Source organism: Rhinoraja longicauda, chromosome 35 (genome assembly GCF_053455715.1).
Source record: "Rhinoraja longicauda isolate Sanriku21f chromosome 35, sRhiLon1.1, whole genome shotgun sequence".
Lineage (NCBI taxonomy): Eukaryota > Metazoa > Chordata > Chondrichthyes > Rajiformes > Arhynchobatidae > Rhinoraja > Rhinoraja longicauda.
In genome coordinates, this window is record NC_135987.1 from 12,062,522 (window position 1) to 12,084,174 (window position 21,653).

General features: G+C 39.5%; 1 protein-coding gene across 1 annotated transcript in view; it reads right to left on the reverse strand.

Moving 5' to 3' along the window:
- Positions 1–21,653, reverse strand: part of LOC144609963 (uncharacterized) — a 121,005-nt gene that overhangs the window by 71,521 nt on the left and 27,831 nt on the right. The window contains exons 5-12 of the mRNA XM_078428369.1: positions 19,897–19,923; positions 18,433–18,459; positions 17,032–17,058; positions 15,980–16,006; positions 11,790–11,816; positions 9,607–9,633; positions 4,135–4,191; positions 2,701–2,802 (exon numbers count right to left, since the gene is read on the reverse strand). Of these exons, the coding sequence (XP_078284495.1) occupies positions 2,701–2,802; positions 4,135–4,191; positions 9,607–9,633; positions 11,790–11,816; positions 15,980–16,006; positions 17,032–17,058; positions 18,433–18,435 (270 nt within the window). The 5' untranslated portion in view covers positions 18,436–18,459; positions 19,897–19,923. The remainder of the gene's footprint in view (positions 1–2,700; positions 2,803–4,134; positions 4,192–9,606; positions 9,634–11,789; positions 11,817–15,979; positions 16,007–17,031; positions 17,059–18,432; positions 18,460–19,896; positions 19,924–21,653) is intronic.

Here is a 21,653-nt window from a genome sequence, read left to right on the forward strand (position 1 = left end):
CGACAGAGGATGTACTTCCTACGGCAACTGAAGAAACACAATCTGCCACAGGCAATGATGGTCCAATTCTATACTGCTATCATTGAGTCCGTCCTCACCTTCTCCATCATGGTCTGGTTTGGCTCAGCCACCAAGCACAACATCCAGAGGCTGCAACGGATTGTTCACACAGCTGAGAATGTTGTTGGCTGCAACCTTCCCCCCATTGACGAACTGTACACTGCAAGGGCCAGGAAGCGAGCGGACAAGATCATCTCTGACCCCTCTCACCCTGGCCACAAACTCTTCGAAGCACTTCCCTCTGGAAGGCGACTCCGAACTGTCAAAGCAGCCACAGCCAGAAATAAAAACAGCTTTTTTCCCACGAATGATAGTTCTACTCAATAACCAAAGTCTGTAGTCTCTTTTTTGCGCTGGTTTATTTTCACCCACATGTTTAGACCGTAATGGTGTATCCTTATTGTTTTGATGTGGTTATGCTTTATTCTTAATTGTTAACTGTATGTTTGTGTTGTCATTTGTGAGCGAAGCACCAAGGCACATTCCTTGTATCTGCATACTTGGCCAATGAACTTATTCATTCACTCATTCAAACTTTAGTAATCCAAGTAGATTCAGTTAAGGGCCAAGATAACTGAGGAAATAATAGTAAAACTCTATCATGCTGACACTTACCACCAAGGGGTAGTTGATTAATTCTGCTATTAAGGTAGAACCACAAGCTAGAAGAAATGCTACACAAATAGATCTTAAGTGTACCAATCCACCCCAACCTCAGAAATTAAATATGATGGAGTGGTCATGGGAACCGATACAGGTTCAAAATGTACACTAGGTATTCCAAGACAGACCCTAATAAAGAGAAGGTTACTCCCACTGCTGAATGGATTCACTTTTGTCTATCCAGATTTATGAGTTAGTTCTTCTTGCGGTTAGTCTACCATGTAATCCAGATTGGTTTGTAGCTACACAGTGCACATCTAACCATGATATAGTCAGCCTTTCAAGCTGTATCATGATACTACTTGTATCTATTATTCTGCTTAATTATCTAATTGTACTGAAAGGATGCACCAAAATCAGCAGTCCAATTTGCTCCTACCCAAACTATCCAAAGGAGCAGAGCTGCAAGGTCTAGCCTGCATCGACCTCTGGCACAAGACAATGATGGGAGGATCACAAAGGCAGGAGATAGACACAAAATGCTGGAATAACTCAGCGGGACAGGCAGTATCTCTGGAGAGAAGGAATGGGTGATATTTCGGGTCGAGACCTTTCGTCAGACAGGAGCAGACAGTGCTATTTTTGCAACAGTACAGGGAGGCACAGTGGTGCAATGGTGGAGCTGCTGCCTCAGAGTGCTAGAGACACGGGTTCGATCCTGACTACGTGTGCTGTCTGTGCGGAGATTGTATGTTCTCCCTGTGACCATGTGGGTTTTCTCCGGTTTCCTCCCACATTCCAAAGACGTGCAGATTTCTAGGTTAATGTGTTTCTGTAAATTGCCTCCAGTGTGGAGGATGTGAGAGTGGGATAACATGGAACTGGTGTATGGGTGATTGATGGTTGGCATGGACTCAGTGGGCTGAAGGGCCTGGTTCCATCCTATATCTCTAAAATAAACTAAGTGCGTGCCGGTACATTTAAAAAGTTAACCGAGATTGTTTCTTTTTCCAGGCACATGACACTTATGTTTATTAATCATGCATATCAGCTTTTTTTTGTGTATAAAAAAACCCACTGGAGTTGGGCTGCCTTTCCTAACAAAGTCTGCAAATGCAAAATGCAGAAGGTTAAGCAGAAGCTGCTGGAATTGATATCATGAAAGCTGTATCCTAGCCAGCAAAGGCTTGTCCCAATCTGAACCAGAGTCATGTGGGAGAAACCAGGAACAGCCATTTCACAATCTTTCCAATTGTAACCAGGAATCAGATAATTCTTCAGCTTCTGACTGGAAACAGTTCGTTTTGTGTTGGGTGAAGGGAGCCGATCAATTTTGTTCAAACATAACTACCAGTCTGACCCACTACTTCTGATGTAAGGCACTAACCAATCCAGCTTTGCAATATAACTTGAAGCAGCTGTGGTCGGTGATGGATAAAATCCAGTGGCTCGTTAAAAAGCAGCCAATTTCTTAAATTTCTTGGCCCTAAAAATTGGCCATGGGACACCAATTGAACAAATGCTATTGCACTTCTGAAGGCACACTGCCCTGGTTCATTGGAGCAGTTGAATCATCTATTTTACTAGAGAAAGAATGCAGTCAGGAATTTGAAGGAAACTTGTTAAGCCTCACGATATCAGTGGCTCCCCATGAGCACAGACTCTGCAAAGCCCAATAACACGCACCCAGTGCCAGCAAATGTCATTCTGTTGGAACTGAACCATTTTAGCACAAATGTCCATCTCCCGATTCTGCACTTTGCTGTGAAATTGTAACTCAGGTAGTTCACGTAGGCAGTGCCTGTGAAGCGTTGCATCTGTTCTGTAATTAGCACACTGAGTACTCTTTGACACTGCTGAAATAATTGTGTTTGCAAAGCCTCACAACATCCTGGGTTTAGGCATTGGGACAATACGAACGGGAAGAAATGTAAAGGAAGATTAATGCTTAATTCCTTTGTCAAGCGGCAGCTTGGCAAATGACAACAGTTCCAGAAGTCCGCAGGAGAGAGAAAAACGGTCAAAGCCAAAACTTACTGGTAAACTGTTGTCCCCTGGCTTTCCTGAATCCCCTGGAGGTCCTTTCGGGCCTGGAGGTCCAGGTGGTCCTGGGGAGCAGTTTGCTTGTCCTTGTTCACCCTGGGATTGAATCAAACACCATTAGAATCCATAAAGGCAGTGAGTGCAACTTCCAACAACTAGCTTGCTTTGTCAATTCAAGGAGTAAGTAATTAATATGATGCCGAGCAGCCAATAAGCATACTGCATGACCAAAGAATGGGTTATTAGAGGGGGGGAGGAATGAATACAGAAAAGAATAAAGTGGTGCCTAGCCACAGAAAAGGCATTTACCTTCGGATAAAGACGTCTGATGATCTGGTCAGCAGGTGGTAGTATATTCAGTCGAGGTGTTGTAAACTGAACAGGCGTTAGCCAGAGTTCACGGGGTCAGTACAAAACCAAAGGTCAAGAGATGGTATGTTTGGTTTGGAAGGGAAAGGGGTAAATAGAGGAGGGAGGGAGGAGGGAAAAAGAGAAGACTGTTGAGAAAAAGCAGCGTGCTCAGTCACAGAGCGAAAGCCAGCAACAGAAATATTTATATGTGGGTGTACAGTTGGTGAAAGGAAAATAAATCTAAAACCCTTCATCATTTGCCAAATATTACAGCAAAAAACAAACTAAGAAATTAAAACACCATTTTTTTTTCACCAAAGGACTGCCCTCAGTATTCGTTGCTGGCTTTAGTAAAGTATTTGGATCCAGTCTTGTAACAAGGTGAACAAGGTTTGTGTTCTAGAAATGGTCACCTGCCATGGGTATCATGGAATTCTCCCAATTAAAAGTGAACACCACTCATTAATAGGGTTGCCAACTCTTCAGGACTGTCCAGCAATTTAAGATCAATTTCCTAGATGCTGCTAGTAGTAAAGTCCCAGGAAGAATAAAATCACGGGGTGTGAAAATACAACTATTCCTTTCAAAAATTGGTATGCTCTGAAAAAATTACAGGATTGGACCTGGAAATAGTGACTCACGATTAGTCAAAAATCATTCAATTGAGCAGTGGAAATACGTTTTCCTTTCCAAAGTGGCCTTGGAAAAGTTAATCACTGATAAGATGGATATGATGGGCCGCTTATAGTGGGGGAATGGGAACAGCATAATGGAAGCAAGTGTCCATGTAATGAACCTTCTAGGAGTATGTAAAAACTAGAGTTGGCAACACCTACCAATTAATGGTTTGTATATAGTTGGTCAAATCAATGAGACTACATCAACACGCTAGGCAAGTATAATATCTAATATTATACATGTATAATTGATTAATATCCAATCAGTGCTGGAAATAGATTTTTTTCATATTGTTTCACAAATCTAACCAGTTACAAAACCAATTTTAGGCTGCTTCCTAGGAACACAAGCCACTCTGTTGCAAGACGGACCATAATGACAGTGAAAGCACTCACAAACCTTCACAGTCAGGATCTGATTTAGCCGCAGTGCTGCTAGTGAAGTCCCAGGGAACTCCTACAGAATGTAACATAGAAACTAAGTGATTCTATCCAAGGGGCAGACAGAATCCGTTCAATACATATGGCTCAGAGAGTAGCTCTCTTATCTCTGAGTCAGGTTATCGGTGGTTATCCTACTCGACAGGATGAAGCACAAACATTTACAATGCACTGAAGTACTAAGGGAGAACTGCACTGTTGGTGGTGACTTCTTTCAGATGAGATATTACTCGTTTGTCCTCTTGGATGGTGTTAAAAATGCTTATGACACTATATTGAGGAAGAGCAAGGTCCAGGCCAATTTTCATCCCTCACCTCAGAAAAAAAGATGATCACTTTGCTGTTTGTGGACGCTTGTGATATGTAATTGCAAATACTGCCCCATTTAAAATGTTAAAAGTGATCGGTGCTCCTATTTTCTCCCACATCCCAAAGGCATGTTGGTAGTTTAATTGGTAACTATACATTAACTGTTATTGTGGTTTAATGACAAAACAGATCGAAGGAGAATTGATGGGCATGTGTGAGAGGGTAAAGTTTGGAGAGCAATCAGGAAAATAAGGAGAGGGGAAATTTGATTGATGGAATGGTCTATTGGGAACCAATATGGGCTTGATGCACCGAAAGGACCCCATTATGCATTGTTATGAGTATAAGATGAAATGCACTTTTGGACATTATGAATGAAAAGTTATAGGAATGTTTTACTTTAATACAGCCACTTATTATTTTTTTTAAGTTACTCAATTACCCTCAATGCTCACAGAGATATTTCTCATGTTCCTTGTAATGATCTCCGATTTTGCAAAGTATGGGTGTTTGTGACAGATATAGGGATAGAGAGTTCTTCAAATACCTAAGGCTGGTTTCATTACAAAAGGACAGAAATGCAAAATTGAAGGATCTCAAATATGAATAACTTTCTAAGATAACTTTCTAAGAGAGGAAAAACTTTTTCAGTCAGAGAGTTGTGAATCTGTGGAATTCTCTGCCTCAGAAGGCAGTGGAGGCCAATTCTCTGAATGCATTCAAGAGAGAGCTAGATAGAGCTCTTAAGGATAGTGGAGTCAGGGGGTATGGGGAGAAGGCAGGAACGGGGTACTGATTGAGAATGATCAGCCATGATCACATTGAATGGTGGTGCTTGCTCGAAGGGCCGAATGGCCAACTCCTGCACCTATTTTCTATTGTCTATTGTCTATAACTTTGAAAATGATTGACCAAGACTTTTAAAAAGAATGATTTTGTTGTCCTGTCCATATGCCATACCTACCCAAAACCAAGATCAGGGAGTCAGATGCATGCTTCCATTCCTATATCATCTATGTTAATGGACCAAACACAAGGGGAAGTGTGGACCCACTCTTGCAAACCAATTACTGTTGCGGAACAACTTTTCCCGGGACTTTTTGATATAAACAGTAGAATCTCCACTAAATAATAAACTTGAGAGATCATCTTGAGAGAACACATCATCTATCGCTCAACCTAATTATGCAAAATGAAGCCAATCAAAATGTTTTGACTAAAATACACAATATGTCTTAACTCAAACAGGAAAGAAAAATACAGATAGCTATGTGGGCCGGAGAGGAATTTAAAGAAGACCGTCACAAAGGAATGTTTAGAATTGTGACCCAAATAGGGAAGGAGGTTAATGTTTTTTTACTTTGGGAGAGTTTATTATCTCCATGGTGTTAGAGTAGCAATTGCCTCTCCAGCACCTGTTGTAAAGACAAAAGTTTGGGCATTTAAAAAAAAATACAGGAAATCTCCTAAACTTAATGCTGCTGAGTTATTTCCAATTTTTTTTTTAAAGTTTCATGCAGCATTTCTTAGATTGCATTGTTACTGTGAGGGTAACAGGATAGATTCTGACTGCTTGGATTTGGTAAGATCTTTCCCTCCAACACCATTCTCCTTCCCTATTGATTTCTCTCAATAGCTAAGAAATCATTGATCTCCATGGGATGACCAGGAAAGGACATGAAAGGGAGATGCAAAATTGATGTTCCTGGAAAGTGATTGAGCCAACACATTCATAAATGTCGGCAAACCACAACCATTACACAAATCACTTATTTGGAAGCATGCTTCAGAAACTCAACTATCCACATTAATGGTCAAAGCACAATGAGAAAAATGGCCCTCCACCCACCCTCAAAAAGAGATTGCTAGGAAATTGACAGCTGTTCCATTCCACGTAACTATAAATATTGGAACATGGATTCTGAAGATCCATTCAATTGTGCAAGAGCAAGTTTAAAATATGGTTTCTAAACCAGATCGATTCTTGGGAGGGCGGGTTTGCTGTATGAGGTGAGAGTAAACAGACTGGATCTTCACTCTTGAGAGTTTAGCAGGACGAGAGGTGACCTCATCGAAATGTACAAAATTCTTCAGCAGCTTTACAATGTTGATGCAGAGTCAGTTTCCCCTCATTGGTAACTGGAGCCAGCGATCACATTCTCATAATAAGGGGTTAGCCATCGAAGAGAGGGGAGAGAAGAAATTTCTTCACCTAGTGGGTGGTGACATTTTAAAATTCTCCACCAGAGATGACTATGGAGAATCAGTCATTGTGTACTGTACATTCAAGGCAGAGATCAATCGGATTTTAGATATTAAATCAACCAAAGGAGGGGGGGGGCTAGTGAGGGAAAGTGGTGCTTTAAAAGTTTAAACATTCTTGTTGAGCAGATACAAATGCCGAGTGGCTCACTCCTTCTGTTTCCTATCTCATGTTCTTCTATAAGTATTTCAAATCTTGACCTGAAACATCTACCTATCCATGCTCTCCAAAGGTGCGAGCTGACCTGCTGAGTTACTCCAGCACTTTGTGCCTTTTTTGTTTGTAAACCAGCATTTGTAGGTCCGCATGTCTATATTCAAGGGAATTGTCATTTTCACTGCATCAATTATGGAATAGGAGTCAGAATTAAGCCCTTGAATGGTCACTGTTCTCAGGCATTGTAAAACAAAAGTATGACTAAATCATTCCACAAGATGTATGTGCATTAAAATCCACTTTTAACTGCTTTAATTTCCCTTGAGATAAATAAAAGCAACAATCTGCCCCTATGAACAGAAGCTCTACAATCTTTGTTATCAAAGCAGCCAGACGTGCCAGGGATTTTGCAGTCTGGGGTTAATTTAGACCACTTTCTAGATGTCCTGGTAATGGGTCTGTACAGGATCATGAGATGTGATACAATTCTTTTGGCTATCAACCAATCTATGATGTCGCCTTCTGAAAAGACTGCTGATTTTGGTTCATCTACAAGAGCTGAGATGAGCAATAAACAGCTCATTTACGAATAATGGAGGCATGGTTCCAATAGATAAAATACTCAATTGCTTAGATAATAAACATTTATAAGTTCTGATAACAATTTTATCTATGTCGTTTTAGTACAAACCTAGAAATAAATATGTTTGGTGAACAATGAATAAAAATATTACCAGTCATACTAAATAAGAGGGTTTCCAATAATAACAATTAGTTAAATAACAATGGTAAAAGATAAAATTCAACGTTTAATTATTGTTACAAGATTGGTAGTGCTATTTCATTTAAAAACCCCAAGGAATCTTTTAAGTAATTGTAGTTTGGAGAGCAGTGTTAATGTAACCTTCAGTTTTAAAGGTCCTGGTTATAATCTCAAAGCAGTGCTTAGTTTAATTCCTCACCAGCTAACAATAAAGTGAAAAGATTATGTGAAGCTAGTTTAGGAAAGGGGACTCCTCTGTCACAGGTGAATATGGCTGCTGGACTTTAAGTTAGATTTGCATTTCAGTTTTATTCAATTCCCATAAGGATGATTAAACAAATTGAAGCCAAGAGGTATACAGCTATCAGGCAGTTTCTGTATCAGATGCCCAGACCCACATTATTTTATACCCTGGTTTAACAAACTGTATAGGTGGAATTAGCAAAAAATGGTCGGGTAGGAAGATATCAGCACAGGTTGTTAGGGAGTAAAAGAAAAACAATGGGCAATATCAGGGCTGTAGGAAAATCCAAATCAAGGCAGGAAAATCTAAATATTTCTTTACTCAGAATTGTAAATGGAATGTTGATAAGTCCTGACCCTGCAAAAATAGTCACTATTTTCCATTGTGCACAGTGTACTATGGAAAGTAGAATGCTTTATCCTCAAATGTCACAATCTGAAGATAAACTATGAGTGACCATGTTTTCCAGTGTAAATATTTGACCAGAGACCTGCCTCATGAAGGGAATGTGTAGAAAGGAGCTGCAGATGCAGGTTATACACCAAAGATAGACACAAAATGCTGGAGTAACTCAGCGGGACAGGGAGCATCTCTGGATAGGAGGAATGGGTGACGTTTTGGGTTGAGACCCTTCTTCAAACAATGGTCGAAGACCCTTGAAGAAAGGTCTTGACCCGAAACGTCATCCATTCCTTCTATCCAGAGATGCTGCCTGGCCCACTGAGTTGGTCCAGCATTTTGTGTCTATCTTAGTAGGGAATGAGTGATCATAGAGTGATCATCCAGAAGCTACAACTGCAATGTCTTTACCCAGAGAATAATTATATTCATATCATATCATATCATATCATATATATACAGCCGGAAACAGGCCTTTTCGGCCCTCCAAGTCCGTGCCGCCCAGTGATCCCCGCACATTAACACTATCCTACACCCACTAGGGACAATTTTTACATTTACCCAGCCAATTAACCTACATACCTGTACGTCTTTGGAGTGTGGGAGGAAACCGAAGTTCTCGGAGAAAACCCACGCAGGTCACGGGGAGAACGTACAAACTCCTTACAGTGCAGCACCCGTAGTCAGGATTGAACCTGAGTCTCCGGCGCTGCATTCGCTGTAAAGCAGCAACTCTACCGCTGCGCTACCGTGATTAAAATCAGATGACGTATAAAGCAGGGATTGTTGTAGTAACCATGTTGAAACATGCAACAGATTGTTTAATGGTTTATTATATGGACATGCTAACACCAGTGTGAGATGGCTGCGTTCTTGAGATCCATATAGTAGATGTGATCACTAGTGGGATGCTAGTATCAAAATGTAACCAGTATTAGGGGCTCTGGATTGATTTTACTAAACTAATGAATTATTTTAATAATAGCCAACGGCTTTCACTATTTAAGATTGAAAATAGTTACAATGTGAGAAAAGCACAGTAAATGTTCTCAGTAAAACTGGCATTTCAATACCAAAAGTGAGTCAAACTGAATTATTGAGAAAGTTAATTCAGAAAACGTTAAATCAAAGAGAATGGATGGAATGAACACCATTAATTACATCCTTGAACCGTTAAAATGGAAATTATAACCATATTTAAGGACTAACCTTGCATCCCTCCCCTTGTTAGAGTATACAGTATATAAACCGAATATGCACGTGAGTGAAAACAGACTTTTAAAGAAAGACTACTTACGGTCAGTGCTGAATCTCCACGTTGACCCTAGAAAATGGCAGAATAATCAGACATGAGTTTGAGTTTAATTTATTATTATGTGCACCAATGTACAGTGAAAAGTTTTTGTTGCATGCTAACCAGTCAGCGGAAAGACAATACATGATTACAATCGAGCCATTCGCAGTGTACATGATAACGTGAATAACATTTAGGGCAAGATAAAGCCAGTAAAGACTCTGAGAGTCTTCAGTGAGGTAGATAGTAGTTCAGGACTGTTCTCTAGTTGTGGCAGGATGGTTCAGTTGTCTGATTCAGCTGGGAAGAAACTGTGTCCCTGAATCTGGAGGTGTGCATTTTCACACTTCCATAACTTTTTGCCCGATGGGAATGTCAATTCCCGATGGGAAAAGTCCGATGGGATGGCAATGTCAGTACTTCATAATATAAATTACATTATACCTCCACAGCAATAAATAAAATGTATAAAATATTAGAAATCACTACAGTCTATGAATAGGCCATTCACCTTAATTGATTGACTTTGTTATTATTGCTTCATATATAATGCTAGAATGAGGTATTATCTTCCAAACTCAAACTTTAACCTTTTCTCAACACTCTCCACTATATCCACTTTTACATCTTTATCGAGTTAAATATGAACATTTTAATGAACAGTTGTGAAAATTAGAAAGTCACAGACCTACAGTACAGTCGCAGGCCCTTCAGCCCACTGAGTATATACCAGCCATCAAACACTCACTGATACCCATTTCCACTACTGCCTGATGCAGAGATCTGTAACACTGCTTTATTTTTCATTGGCAACCTCCAGCAAAATAGTGCAGGTCGACCCGCAGTCGACGGCCGATGAGAGTGTGGGGGGACCACCGTGAAGGAGAGGGAAGAACAATGGAGCACCTGGCGTGGGGGGAAGAACAATGGAGGACCCGGCGTCGGGGGACCGCCATGAGGGAGGGGATGGGGGGAGAACAAAAGGAGGAGCCGGCCGTGCTTCGTGCCTTTGTCAGTGCCATAGGTGGCCGCTATTTGTATACATTGGGTATACAAGCAAAGAAATTTGCATATCACGAGACAATAAAAGACCTTTGAACCCTTTGAATTTCACTGTGGCTTGTCACACGTGACAATAAAGTATTCCATTCCATTCCATTGATAAGACTCACAAATAGGCCTTGTACAATAACACTTATAGTTATACTACAGGAAACTAGGGAAAATAGTCATAAAGCCACATTTAAAAAAATGAAGTTTTTCATTTCACAGATGCAAATCGGGACAAAAGTTGAAGTAACGTGAAGGAGAAAAGAAACACAGAAACACAAAGTATAAAAATGATCAATTAGTAAATGATCAATTAGCAAAAATTGTTAAGTTTGCTAATTAGATATACCCGGGCTCGTGCGTTCTTCCAACTACTCCACCAGGAAATATTAACATTTAGCTCACAGCCAGAATAACAGGCGGTTTCTGTGTTTATGCATCTGCACGAGTTTATACAATGGGGCCGCTCTCAAATTGTGGGGGTGAGTGAGAGTGAGGTTGATCCATTGCAATGTGATGCTCGCTCGAATCCCAGAGTCACATAAATCTCTTATGAATGACTGGAAACCCCAAGTTGATACCATTCTGTTCCCTGATATTTATTGCCCTGCAAACACAATGTGTCCAGAGCACCTTCTGCAATGTTGCCCCTCTGTGGAAATTTGACTGTAATAGCAACTCTGACAATTGTATTGGATATTGAAATATAAAACACGTAGATTTGATTTCTCATTCGGTTTTGTAGTGAACCTGACAGCATTTTAATAACCCTCGTGTCTGGAGATCCTGCATAACAGAATAGCAATGACAAATGGACAATGCTATACATAAGGAGCCGTTGGTGATGCTTTAAATTCATGAAATCTTCCCCAAAGACAATTTTTAAACAATGGGACACTATCAAAGAGCAGCACAATTCTGTAAGGAAGCAGCTCCCATTCTCAATATCTATTAATGTACTTGTAACATTGGCTGATCATTTACTGTTCACCCATCTCTACCCCCTCCAATGTTTTTACATTCTTCTTTATGTTCTCAGTCAGCTTTATATCTTCTCCCAGTTTTGCAAACAAATAGTTAACACATTGGAACTTTTTACTTAACATTGGTAACATTGGTAAACTGTGAGTTCTCACCTTGTCACCTTTTGAACCATGTGGACCCTGTGCAAACATAAACAATGAGCCATATCCAAAACCACATCGCTATATCAAAATGACATCTTTAATGTTCAACTCAGCATTACGATCATTATAAAGAATGGAACTAAAGAATTCAGAACATAAATACATATCTTATGATATCTTGTTTTATATTTAAAATACCAGACATTGACCTAGAGTGTCTCTGTTAGACGTCTCATCATAAGCAACGACAAACAGCAAAACCTCAAGTACAGTGAAGACTTTCAAGTAATAAAATGAAGCTCATGCAAATATATATTAATGCCAGCACAAACCTCCAATACACAAGGTTACATTCATTCAGATAGTGTCAAATTCATGATGCGCTCAAAAAATTGATTCATGATAAGTCTTATTTTCCAATCTTTATGTTTTCATGGAGCAGAATTAGTCCATTTGGCCCTTCAAGTCTTCTCCGCCAGTCAATCATGGCTGATCTATCTTTCCCTCTCAACCCCTTTCTCCTGCCTTCTCCCCATAACCCATGACACCCTTACCAAACAAGAATCTGTCAATCTCTGCCTCAAAAATATCCATTGACTTGGCCTCCACAGAAGTCTATGGCAATGAATTCCCCAGATTCACCACCCTCTGAATAAAGAAATTCCTCCTCATCTCCATTCTAAAGGTACATCCTCTTATTCTGAGGCTATGGGCTCTGGTCCTAGACTATCACACTAGTGGAAACATCCTCTCCACATTCACTCTATCCAGGCCTTTCTTTTGGGTGATTGGTGGACTGTCGTTAGTGAATAAAACTCTATGCAGCATTGTTTAGTGTTCTGGGTGAGCACTGGAGTTGTGCTGTGAATCTGCACTCTACTTTGGCTGTGTGTGAAGCTGCCTTGATTATGTTACGGCACAATTTTAAAGAGGAAGGTAACGTGCGTTACCTCTTGTGAGGAAAGTTATCTTCCGTGGACTATCGAGCAAATTGTGCTTGCAGCAGACAGAAATGCCAAACAGGTCAGTGTCCTTGAAATCCAGAAACACAACAAAAGGCACCTTTGTTTTTCTCTTAATATTAAGAGTGGGTTATTCTTTCACATTGAATCTGTTGCCATCTATTGAGTTGATCATTTCCTTCTCCTTTCCCATCAATCCAAGATTCCTGCAACCTTGAACAGTAACCTCACATCTTGCTCTACTTTCTCCCACTCCCTTTGATCCCCCAGTAGTAGTTCTTGGAAGAACATTTATTCTCCCCTCGTGTCATTTTCCCCATCTGTTCCTGCTCTGATAAAACCTTTCACTCACAGCCTTCTTTCTAGTAACTTAGCGGGCAGTAATTGACTATTTTATTCCTCGTGTTTAAAAGAAATTTGATCTGTTGTGCAGCTGAACTGGCCTCCGACAAAAGAAGCAAAAATGAATAGTATTAGTTAGAACAGCAGCACTGAGCCAACATTATAAATACACACAAACAGAAAAAACCCCTCAAAACCAGTCCCTTCAGGAGCTATACAACACGTTCAAATTAGGATGAAAGATTAAACTGTTCCATCCCTATAATTATGCATTCATTACAATAGATTTGAAAGGACTGAATGGCAATATTAAAGCTGGACTATGGAGTTTGAAAAAGTAATCCAATGAACTTGCAATGCACACTGAAAGCAGACCAGTTAGTTTGTCCCTGTATGCTGTTCTGCCAGTGTAAAACCTTTGATGATTAATTCAGTCAAAGCCTCCAGTTAGCTACCTGAGATTCACCAATAAATATTGAACTTGGTTGTCAGAGACGACTGCATGGTTAAAAGCTGCCGCCAGGGTAACTGATTTGTTTTCAGATCTTTTGACTTTCAGCATCCAGAATTGTGACTTTCAGATCTTAAAATATGTTCAGGAAATAATTTTGCAGTGATGGTTGCCAAAGGCCAGGAATAATCTCATCAACCGGGAGAAGGTATTTTTTGAATAGAATGCGAACAATCCTGCTCCACATTTTCAGGGTTGGGATTGGTAAATTTATCCTCAAAGTTATGCTTCATCCAATATCCTGCCCACACCATTCCCATGACCACTCTACTATTTAAGACCCTGTAGGTCTGATTAAACTATAGGTTTATTTACTGCAGCTGCTCCACAAAGTGGAGTCATCTATGAGCTATTGCTAAGCCTCAGGAGGTGTATTAATTTTGTGTGCAATTTGTGTACAATTCCTCTTGCTATAAACGTCAAAATGCTTCAAAAATACTTGATTGACTGTTTTGAGATGTCCTAAGGTTATGAAAGGAACTCTTGTAGTGCACTTCTTGCTCCCTTCCCTTGGTTACCAGATTACCTTCTTTTGGTTATCCAACAATCAACATCACCAAAAACAGATGAAGTGGCCATTTGTCTCACTGATGTTACTGGGATTTGTCTACAAAACTGCAATTCATCAAAAATGTGCTTCAAAATGCAAATTCTCCTTTTCATCAACTTCTTTGATCATGCTGGCCATGTTATTCCAAATGCTGGGCTTTTGCCTGTTGTTCCAATTCTAAGCCGAACATTTCAAGAAAAAAATATTTTTAAATTGGGATTAGTTTAGTTTAGTTGGAAACATGGATTGGGATTAGTTTAGTTTAGTTGGAAACATTAGTTTAGTTCAGCATGGAAACAGGCCATTCGGCCCACCGAGTCCGCACCAACCAGCGATCCCTGCACATTAGCACTATCCTATACACACTAGGGACAATTTTACATTTATACCTAGCCAATTAACCTGCAAACCTGTACGTCTTTGGAGTGTGGAAGGAATCCAAAGATGTGGGAGGAAACCAAAGATCTCGGAGAAAACCCACGTGGTTAAGGGGAGAACGTACAAACTCTGCACAGACAGCGCCCATAGTCGGGATCAAACCCGAGTCTCTGGCACTGTAAGTACTGTCAGGCAGCAACTCTACCACTGCGCCACTCTGCCGCCCGGGATGTACTGGAAGAATATAAAAAATGACCAGCAACCCTTTGAGGGGATAATGCAAAGTCACACTTAATGATCACTGCTTATGTCACAGTCATCAGCACTGTATATCAGCACTGTCATAGGTAATTTTGAACCTGAGGACAAGTTTCTGCAAGGAATAGTTTTCAAAGAATCATCTTATTTTTTGTAAATGCCTGGCTTTACAAAGCAGAAGTCTTACAAAGGGTACAGAAATGAAAATCAAACGTTTGGGCACATCAAAAATGGAACACAAATTTGTTACTTTAAATAAAAAAATCAGCAATTTCTAGAAAGTAAGAACTGCAGATGTTGGTTTTGAAAAAAAAGACACAAAGTACTGGAGTAACTCAGTTGGCCTGGCAGCATTTCTGGAGAACCTGGATAGGTGACCTGAAACATCACCCATCCATGTTCTCCAGAGATGCTATCTACCCACCGAATTACTCCAGCACTATGTGTCTTTTTTTATGAGTGATTTGTAACTTGCTCTCATTTTACAGCACTTTGCTGTAATCTGTGCAATTTGCAGTGCAGACACCAGCTATTGGCAAGCACAGAAGTATTGGCAGATGTAAGCAGATAAGAGTACATCTAGTTTGGAATGTATGGCTGTGACTGAAAGGCATAGACTGGAACTTTAAAATATATGCACAACAGCTTGACTGTCTCTCTGGTTAATGTGGAAACATGTACAGCCACTTTCTGCATTGCAAGCTCACTCTCTTATTCATTATCAATTTTAAGTTACTGTAACACATGGGACTAGTCGCACTGGTAATGTTATTTGTTCCTGTACACTCCTTTATAATTTGAATTACTTTGTTTATATATATATGTTTTTTAAATTGGGATGAAGAAGGATCTTGACCTATGTGTGTGTGTGCGCGCGCACGCACGCGCACACACGCGCACACACACACACACGCACACACACACACACACACACACACACACACACACACACACACACACACACACACACATATATAGAATCATTTTTGTTGTTCATTACGGTGTTTACAGAATAGTATGTTTACACATCTGTTGTGCTGCTTCAAGTAAGAATTTTACTGTTCTGTTTCAGGACATATGACAATAAAACATTCTTGACTCTATCTGTGTCAGCCTATCATTTTAGCCAATTAATAAATGCATTGCTAAACTTAACAACTTTATTTTTCAATGTGTTCAATTCAGAATTGCAACTTACCTTTTCTCCTTTAAGACCAATGACTCCCTTTAGAAAGAAACAAAACAATGTGAGAATATTAAGGAGCTTAAGAACATTGCAATAAAGAACAGATGGAGGCCATTACACCCCCAGGTCTGATTTGCATTCAGTGAGACCATGGTTGACCTGTGATTGGAATTTGTTATATTTATCCTTTTCCAGGATATCATGATTCTCACAGTTATCAACAATAAAAAAATATTAAATTGGTAATTTTGCAGCATCTAGTGCTGCCGATAGAACAGTTGCACATCGCTTTGCCCTCTCCATGTAGAAGTGTTCCCTAGCATTCTATCAGTCTTTTTGATTATTTGTACCTATTAATGTAATAGCGATCTCTGGACAAAGACTCCTAAGTTGCTTGGGGTCACCACTTTTTCTAGTTTCTCATTCTCTGTTCTATCCTTTTTCTTCAGGTCCCAAGTTGTATTTATCTAAGTTGACATCGTCTTTTAACATAAAGGGCCGAATACAGGTAGATAGGAGATGTGTTCAAAACACAGCTAGCCCTGCTTAATCAACATATAGAACGTCATGAATAGTGCTGGCCACCACACCCTGGGTAGACAACTGTGGAGGGACTGTAATTAGATTTTTCCAATCTATCTTTTAATAATTTAAAACTTCCATTATGCCTCTCCACAAACACCTTTCTAGGTACCAGCAACACATTGGATAGGCAGTTTTCTATCCCGTTATGAAAGAGCTATGGTGAATAATTGCAGCCCCAGGTTCTTTTGAGAAAACACTTGTGACATACTGCCATTTGCACAATCCGATCATTATCCCAATTCTCTGTCTCCTCTCATCTAGCCAATTTCCTACACAAGTTGATAAAATTCTTTAAATTTCTTGAGTTTCAACTTTAGCTAACATTCTTTGGGAATGTCTTCTGAAAGTGTGTGTAAATAACATCCATCAACTATTTCAGTTATTACTTCAAAAAAACCTGACACAGTTTTCTCAGGATCTCGAAGGCTTAAAACTTTTAAATAGATTATATTATTTTTTATTATTGCAGACTTGCTCACCTTTTCACCTTTTGGACCAGGTAAGCCCTGAAGAAAAAAAAAATCAAGTTAGAACTTGAATAAAATATGTTGTGGATCGTAAAGTTTACCCCCTGTGAAAAATGAGAGAGGGCTTTTCGAATCTTGAACAAAAGTGCAGAAGTGATTTAAAATTCTGCAGAGGTATTTATAGTTCAACACATCCACATGGTAGGAAATGCTGAATGTAAAGATTTATATGTAAAAAATTGCAAGACACAGACTCCCATTTCAGAAACTCCAGAGATGTTGGAAATAATTTCAAGAAATATCTGATAATAGTTATTTCACGATTTCGCCAGATAGTGGTAAGCATTACTAATTGGTGCTGCTTATAAAATTCAACTTGCTGGGAAATAAATTTATGGGATTTTGGTTTGTACTTTGGATTTCCAATGAAAAATTCCGCGGCAGCATACTGCCTGAAGGGCTTAAGTCTTGATTTGTATCTCCAACACTTGAAGCCAGATCACAAATGTCAGTTAGCAAAATGTAATCCATATTATCTAATTGCTTACACATGCACTCAAATGTTCAAATATGTACTTGCATGCATATGTTTTCTTCATCAGCATTGTCATGCCTGCAAAACTGCAGTGGTTGTACAATGCACATCAAGCAATCTTAACAGAGTCCACCACATAAGCTGGAAAGGGTACAGAGAGGATTTACAAGGATGCTGCCAGGGCTGGAGGGTCTGAGCTACAGGGAGAGGTTGAGCAGGCTGTGACTCTATTCCTTGGAGCACAGAAGGATGGGGGGTGATCTTATTGAGGTGTATAAAATCATGAGAGGGATGGATCAGGTAGATGCACAGTCTCCTGCCCAGAGTAGGTGAATCGAGGACCAGAGGACATAGTTTTAAGGTGAAGGTGAAAAGATTTAATAGGAATCTGAGGAGAAGCTTTTTCACACAAAGGGCGATTGGTGTATGGAACATGCTGCCAGAGAAGGTAGTTGAGGCAGGGACTATCCCAACATTTAAGAAGCAGTTAGATAGGTACATGGATAGGACAGGTTTGGAGGGATATGGACCAAACGCGAGCAGGAGGGACTAGTGTAGCCGGGACATGTTGGCTGGTGTGGGCAAGTTGGGCCAAAGGGCCTGTTTCCACACTTTATCACTCAATGACTCTTTGACTCTAAAAGCCGAAGAAGGGTCTCGACCCGAAACGTCACCCATTCCTTCTCTCCAGAGATGCTGCCTGTCCCGCTGAGTCACTCCAACATTTTGTGTCTATCTTCGGTGTACACCAGCATCTGCAGTTCCTTCCTACACAGAAAAGCTAAGCTGCCTTTGTTTGTCCAACGCTCGATGAACCTGGATAACATATTGCATGCATCTTCTTAAAGGAAAGCTACTTTGATTTTTGTTATACCTACCATGTCACCTTTATATCCAGCTTTTCCCTGAAATAGCAAAATTAAAATATTAAACAACAGAACACGGATAAAAAAATATTGAAAATTTATTTTTATTTTCCAACTCCATCTCCCCATCTTGTGAAATAAGGTGAAAAATATACAAGAAGGAATGAATGGCCCAAGCCCATGTCCACATATGTGCTACTTTGCTCTGTTTTACTAAGACATTCACTGCTTTTGGAGCCTTCCACTGTGATATTCCATGAGAACATAATCAAACAGTTGCATTCATTAATTCAACAATCACTTTAATAAAACCCTCTGTAAGAACAGTATTCCTTTGATTAAAACATGAAAAGGCAGAATTGCCCATTTAACTAATGTAGCCAAATATTTCTAAGTGCAATGAATTGGCTGAGGATTTCAACTTCAAATGGAAGTTCACAACTAAAGCCAAATTCAAAGATGTTAGATCAGCTGCTAGCCTGATTTTTCTTGATATCAATGTATGTTTGAAATTCCAATCCCGCTAATTTGTGCATCAAACTTGAAAGGTTAGATGTTCACACAATGGGTAGTTGTGGATAATATATTGCAGTACTACTGAGATCAAAACAACAGCATATTGTGAGCATATTAAAGCTTGGAAATGGGCTCCAGTCAGATCGCCAGATATCAAATGCCACCAGCAAGTGGTATTGAACAAGAAGGCAAACCGCAATAGATTTAACATTGGGGTTCTCAATGTAGTTTCAACTATTCTGGAAGGTTTTGTCCCAATGTATTATTTAAATTAAAAACACATTGAAGACTAATGACTTGCCAAGTGATCACTGAGCAGTCCAGGGCTCACCAGGATGGGTTTCCAACCACGTCTTCAATTTGAATTGATCATTGGCTTTATATCCCCCAGGCCTCCCTCCATACCTCAGTCCTGAGGAGGGGCCACAGTACCTTCTCATCCATTTGGCCAGAAGATCTAACCATCCCCTTGAATTTGTTAGCTGGGCTAATTCAATACCTATACATGTAAATTCAGCCTTGGAATGGGAGCCATTTGTAGCCCAGACGAGGTTTGGCACTAGGGGTGTCTAGGAGTTTCTCAGAAATAAATAAAATCTCACAGAGTAACGCAGGAGATGAATGTATCTGTCAATACAGATCATGGATTGAACCAGACTGATGCTGCATGTCATCTCAGGGACAAATAGCAATGGACAACAAATCCTAGCTTTGCACACAGCCTGAGAAGGATTAAAAATGATGGAGACTGTTTTTGCTATTGCCTGATTTGCTTTGGTCTAAGACCAACACCACTCTCTTAACACCTTTTGATGTGGCCAAGTAATCCAATATGTTGTGGGGATGCGGGGAAAGGACTAAATATTTAAGGAACATGCACAAGCACAAAAGCTGGTACAGAATGTTTTTTTATGATGTTACATAATCTTATAACAATATATAGAAAAATGAAATACTTACAGATTTACCATCCAACCCTATAGGGCCCTTCAAAATAAATGAAACATTGATAAATACAAATTAAGAATCAAAATGTTTCACAACATAAAATTTAAGACATTTGATTCTTTTCAAAGACATTTCAGCATCAATGTGACAATGAATCCATTAGTTGAATCGAGCAGTGGAAGAGTTAGTACACAAACATAGAAGCAGAGAAGATGCTCTTTTCCAGACTTGTTTAGTCACCAGCAGTTTGTTAAGATGCAGATTTTAGCTGGCTCCCATCAGCTGGTAGTGAAGTGTGTAAAGCACGCTCAAACCTGGTCACTTTTATTGTTTCAATATGTTCACCAAAAAGAAGAAAAAAGACAAACGGAAGCAGCTTGGCAAATTGAACACAACACAGCTGGCAAGAAATCAATATGTTAAATGGTAAATCATTTCTGACAATATTAACTGTTAAAAGGTATTTTTTTCCAGTTTGGTGCAAGCGCCAGCATTCAACATCTGGCAACTTAATAGTTTACTGAATGTGTGTGTAAATTAAAAGCACAGGAGCAAAATATTTTAAAATGCTGTTCAACTTCACAAGGATAATACTACATCATTAACAATCACAGGACTTTGGAATAAGTCTGGGCCTTTCAACAATGTATGGATTATATTCAAGTATGAACCAAGGTGTATACAATATGTTTGTACTCAAGCTGATGTCACAGTCTCAACTTTCCTAAACCGTGAATGATATTCTATTCCAAACCTCATTACTTCCCGACTAATTCCCTTGCTTACACTCTGTAGCTGTTTGTTGGAGGCATGTATGCACACTGGCTGATCAGAGAGCAGCTGAATCGTGAGCAAAGTACATTCCCACAACGGGATTCATGTTTCACTGCTATCTTGAGCTCAAGTGCCGAAGATATACAAACTGTACTCTGCCTTCTGTGCAGCAAATCATTCATTATTAAAGCAGTATTGTATGCAACACGTAAGATTTCTAATCAAACACATGGCAAAAATAACAACATCCCCATTGCATCCTAACACATTCCCAAAGTGCCTCAATGGATTAGAATCATGGATTCTATGATACAGAACTGAAATGATATGAGAGAACTGCTTGATGTCAGATGACTATTCTTCTTCGCTTTGCTAACAAAGCTCGTGAGTGTTATTTACCTGAACTTTGGGAAGGAATAAGTGACATCCCAGCCTACAAACTCTCAGGGTCAGTGGAACACCGAAATAATTTAAGTTCCTTCATTTTTTTATTGAACTCAATGCAAGTTTTAATTTTAACTTAGAATCCATATCATTATGTCTTAGTCCTTTACTTACTATTACTGATCTATGAGAATATTATCACTCTCCACTAATTGCAATGCTTAAACCTTGCCTTACACCTTGCTCAGTAGCAGTGACAGGTAAGAATGATCGATATCTGTCAACCCAAATTTCCAGGATCACATTTGCATGTTTGCATTTAAGAAGAGATTGCGCACTTCACAGCAATCCACATAAGTATTATTAGTCTTATTTATAGAAAGCTTTCAAATGTCAGTCCAAAATGCAGATACACAATTCAAGCATTAAAGTTAAGTTTAAGAAAGCCAAAACAGATTTTCCTATCCTCCTTTAAGGTCATCAATAAAACTAAAAAAAAATAGTTGTACAACTCATTTTAATTTGCCATGCATTCATGGCTGGAAACTTTGATGATATAATTGTGGCTGTGCATCAAATTAAGTCATCATATGTGAAGCACATTGGGACAG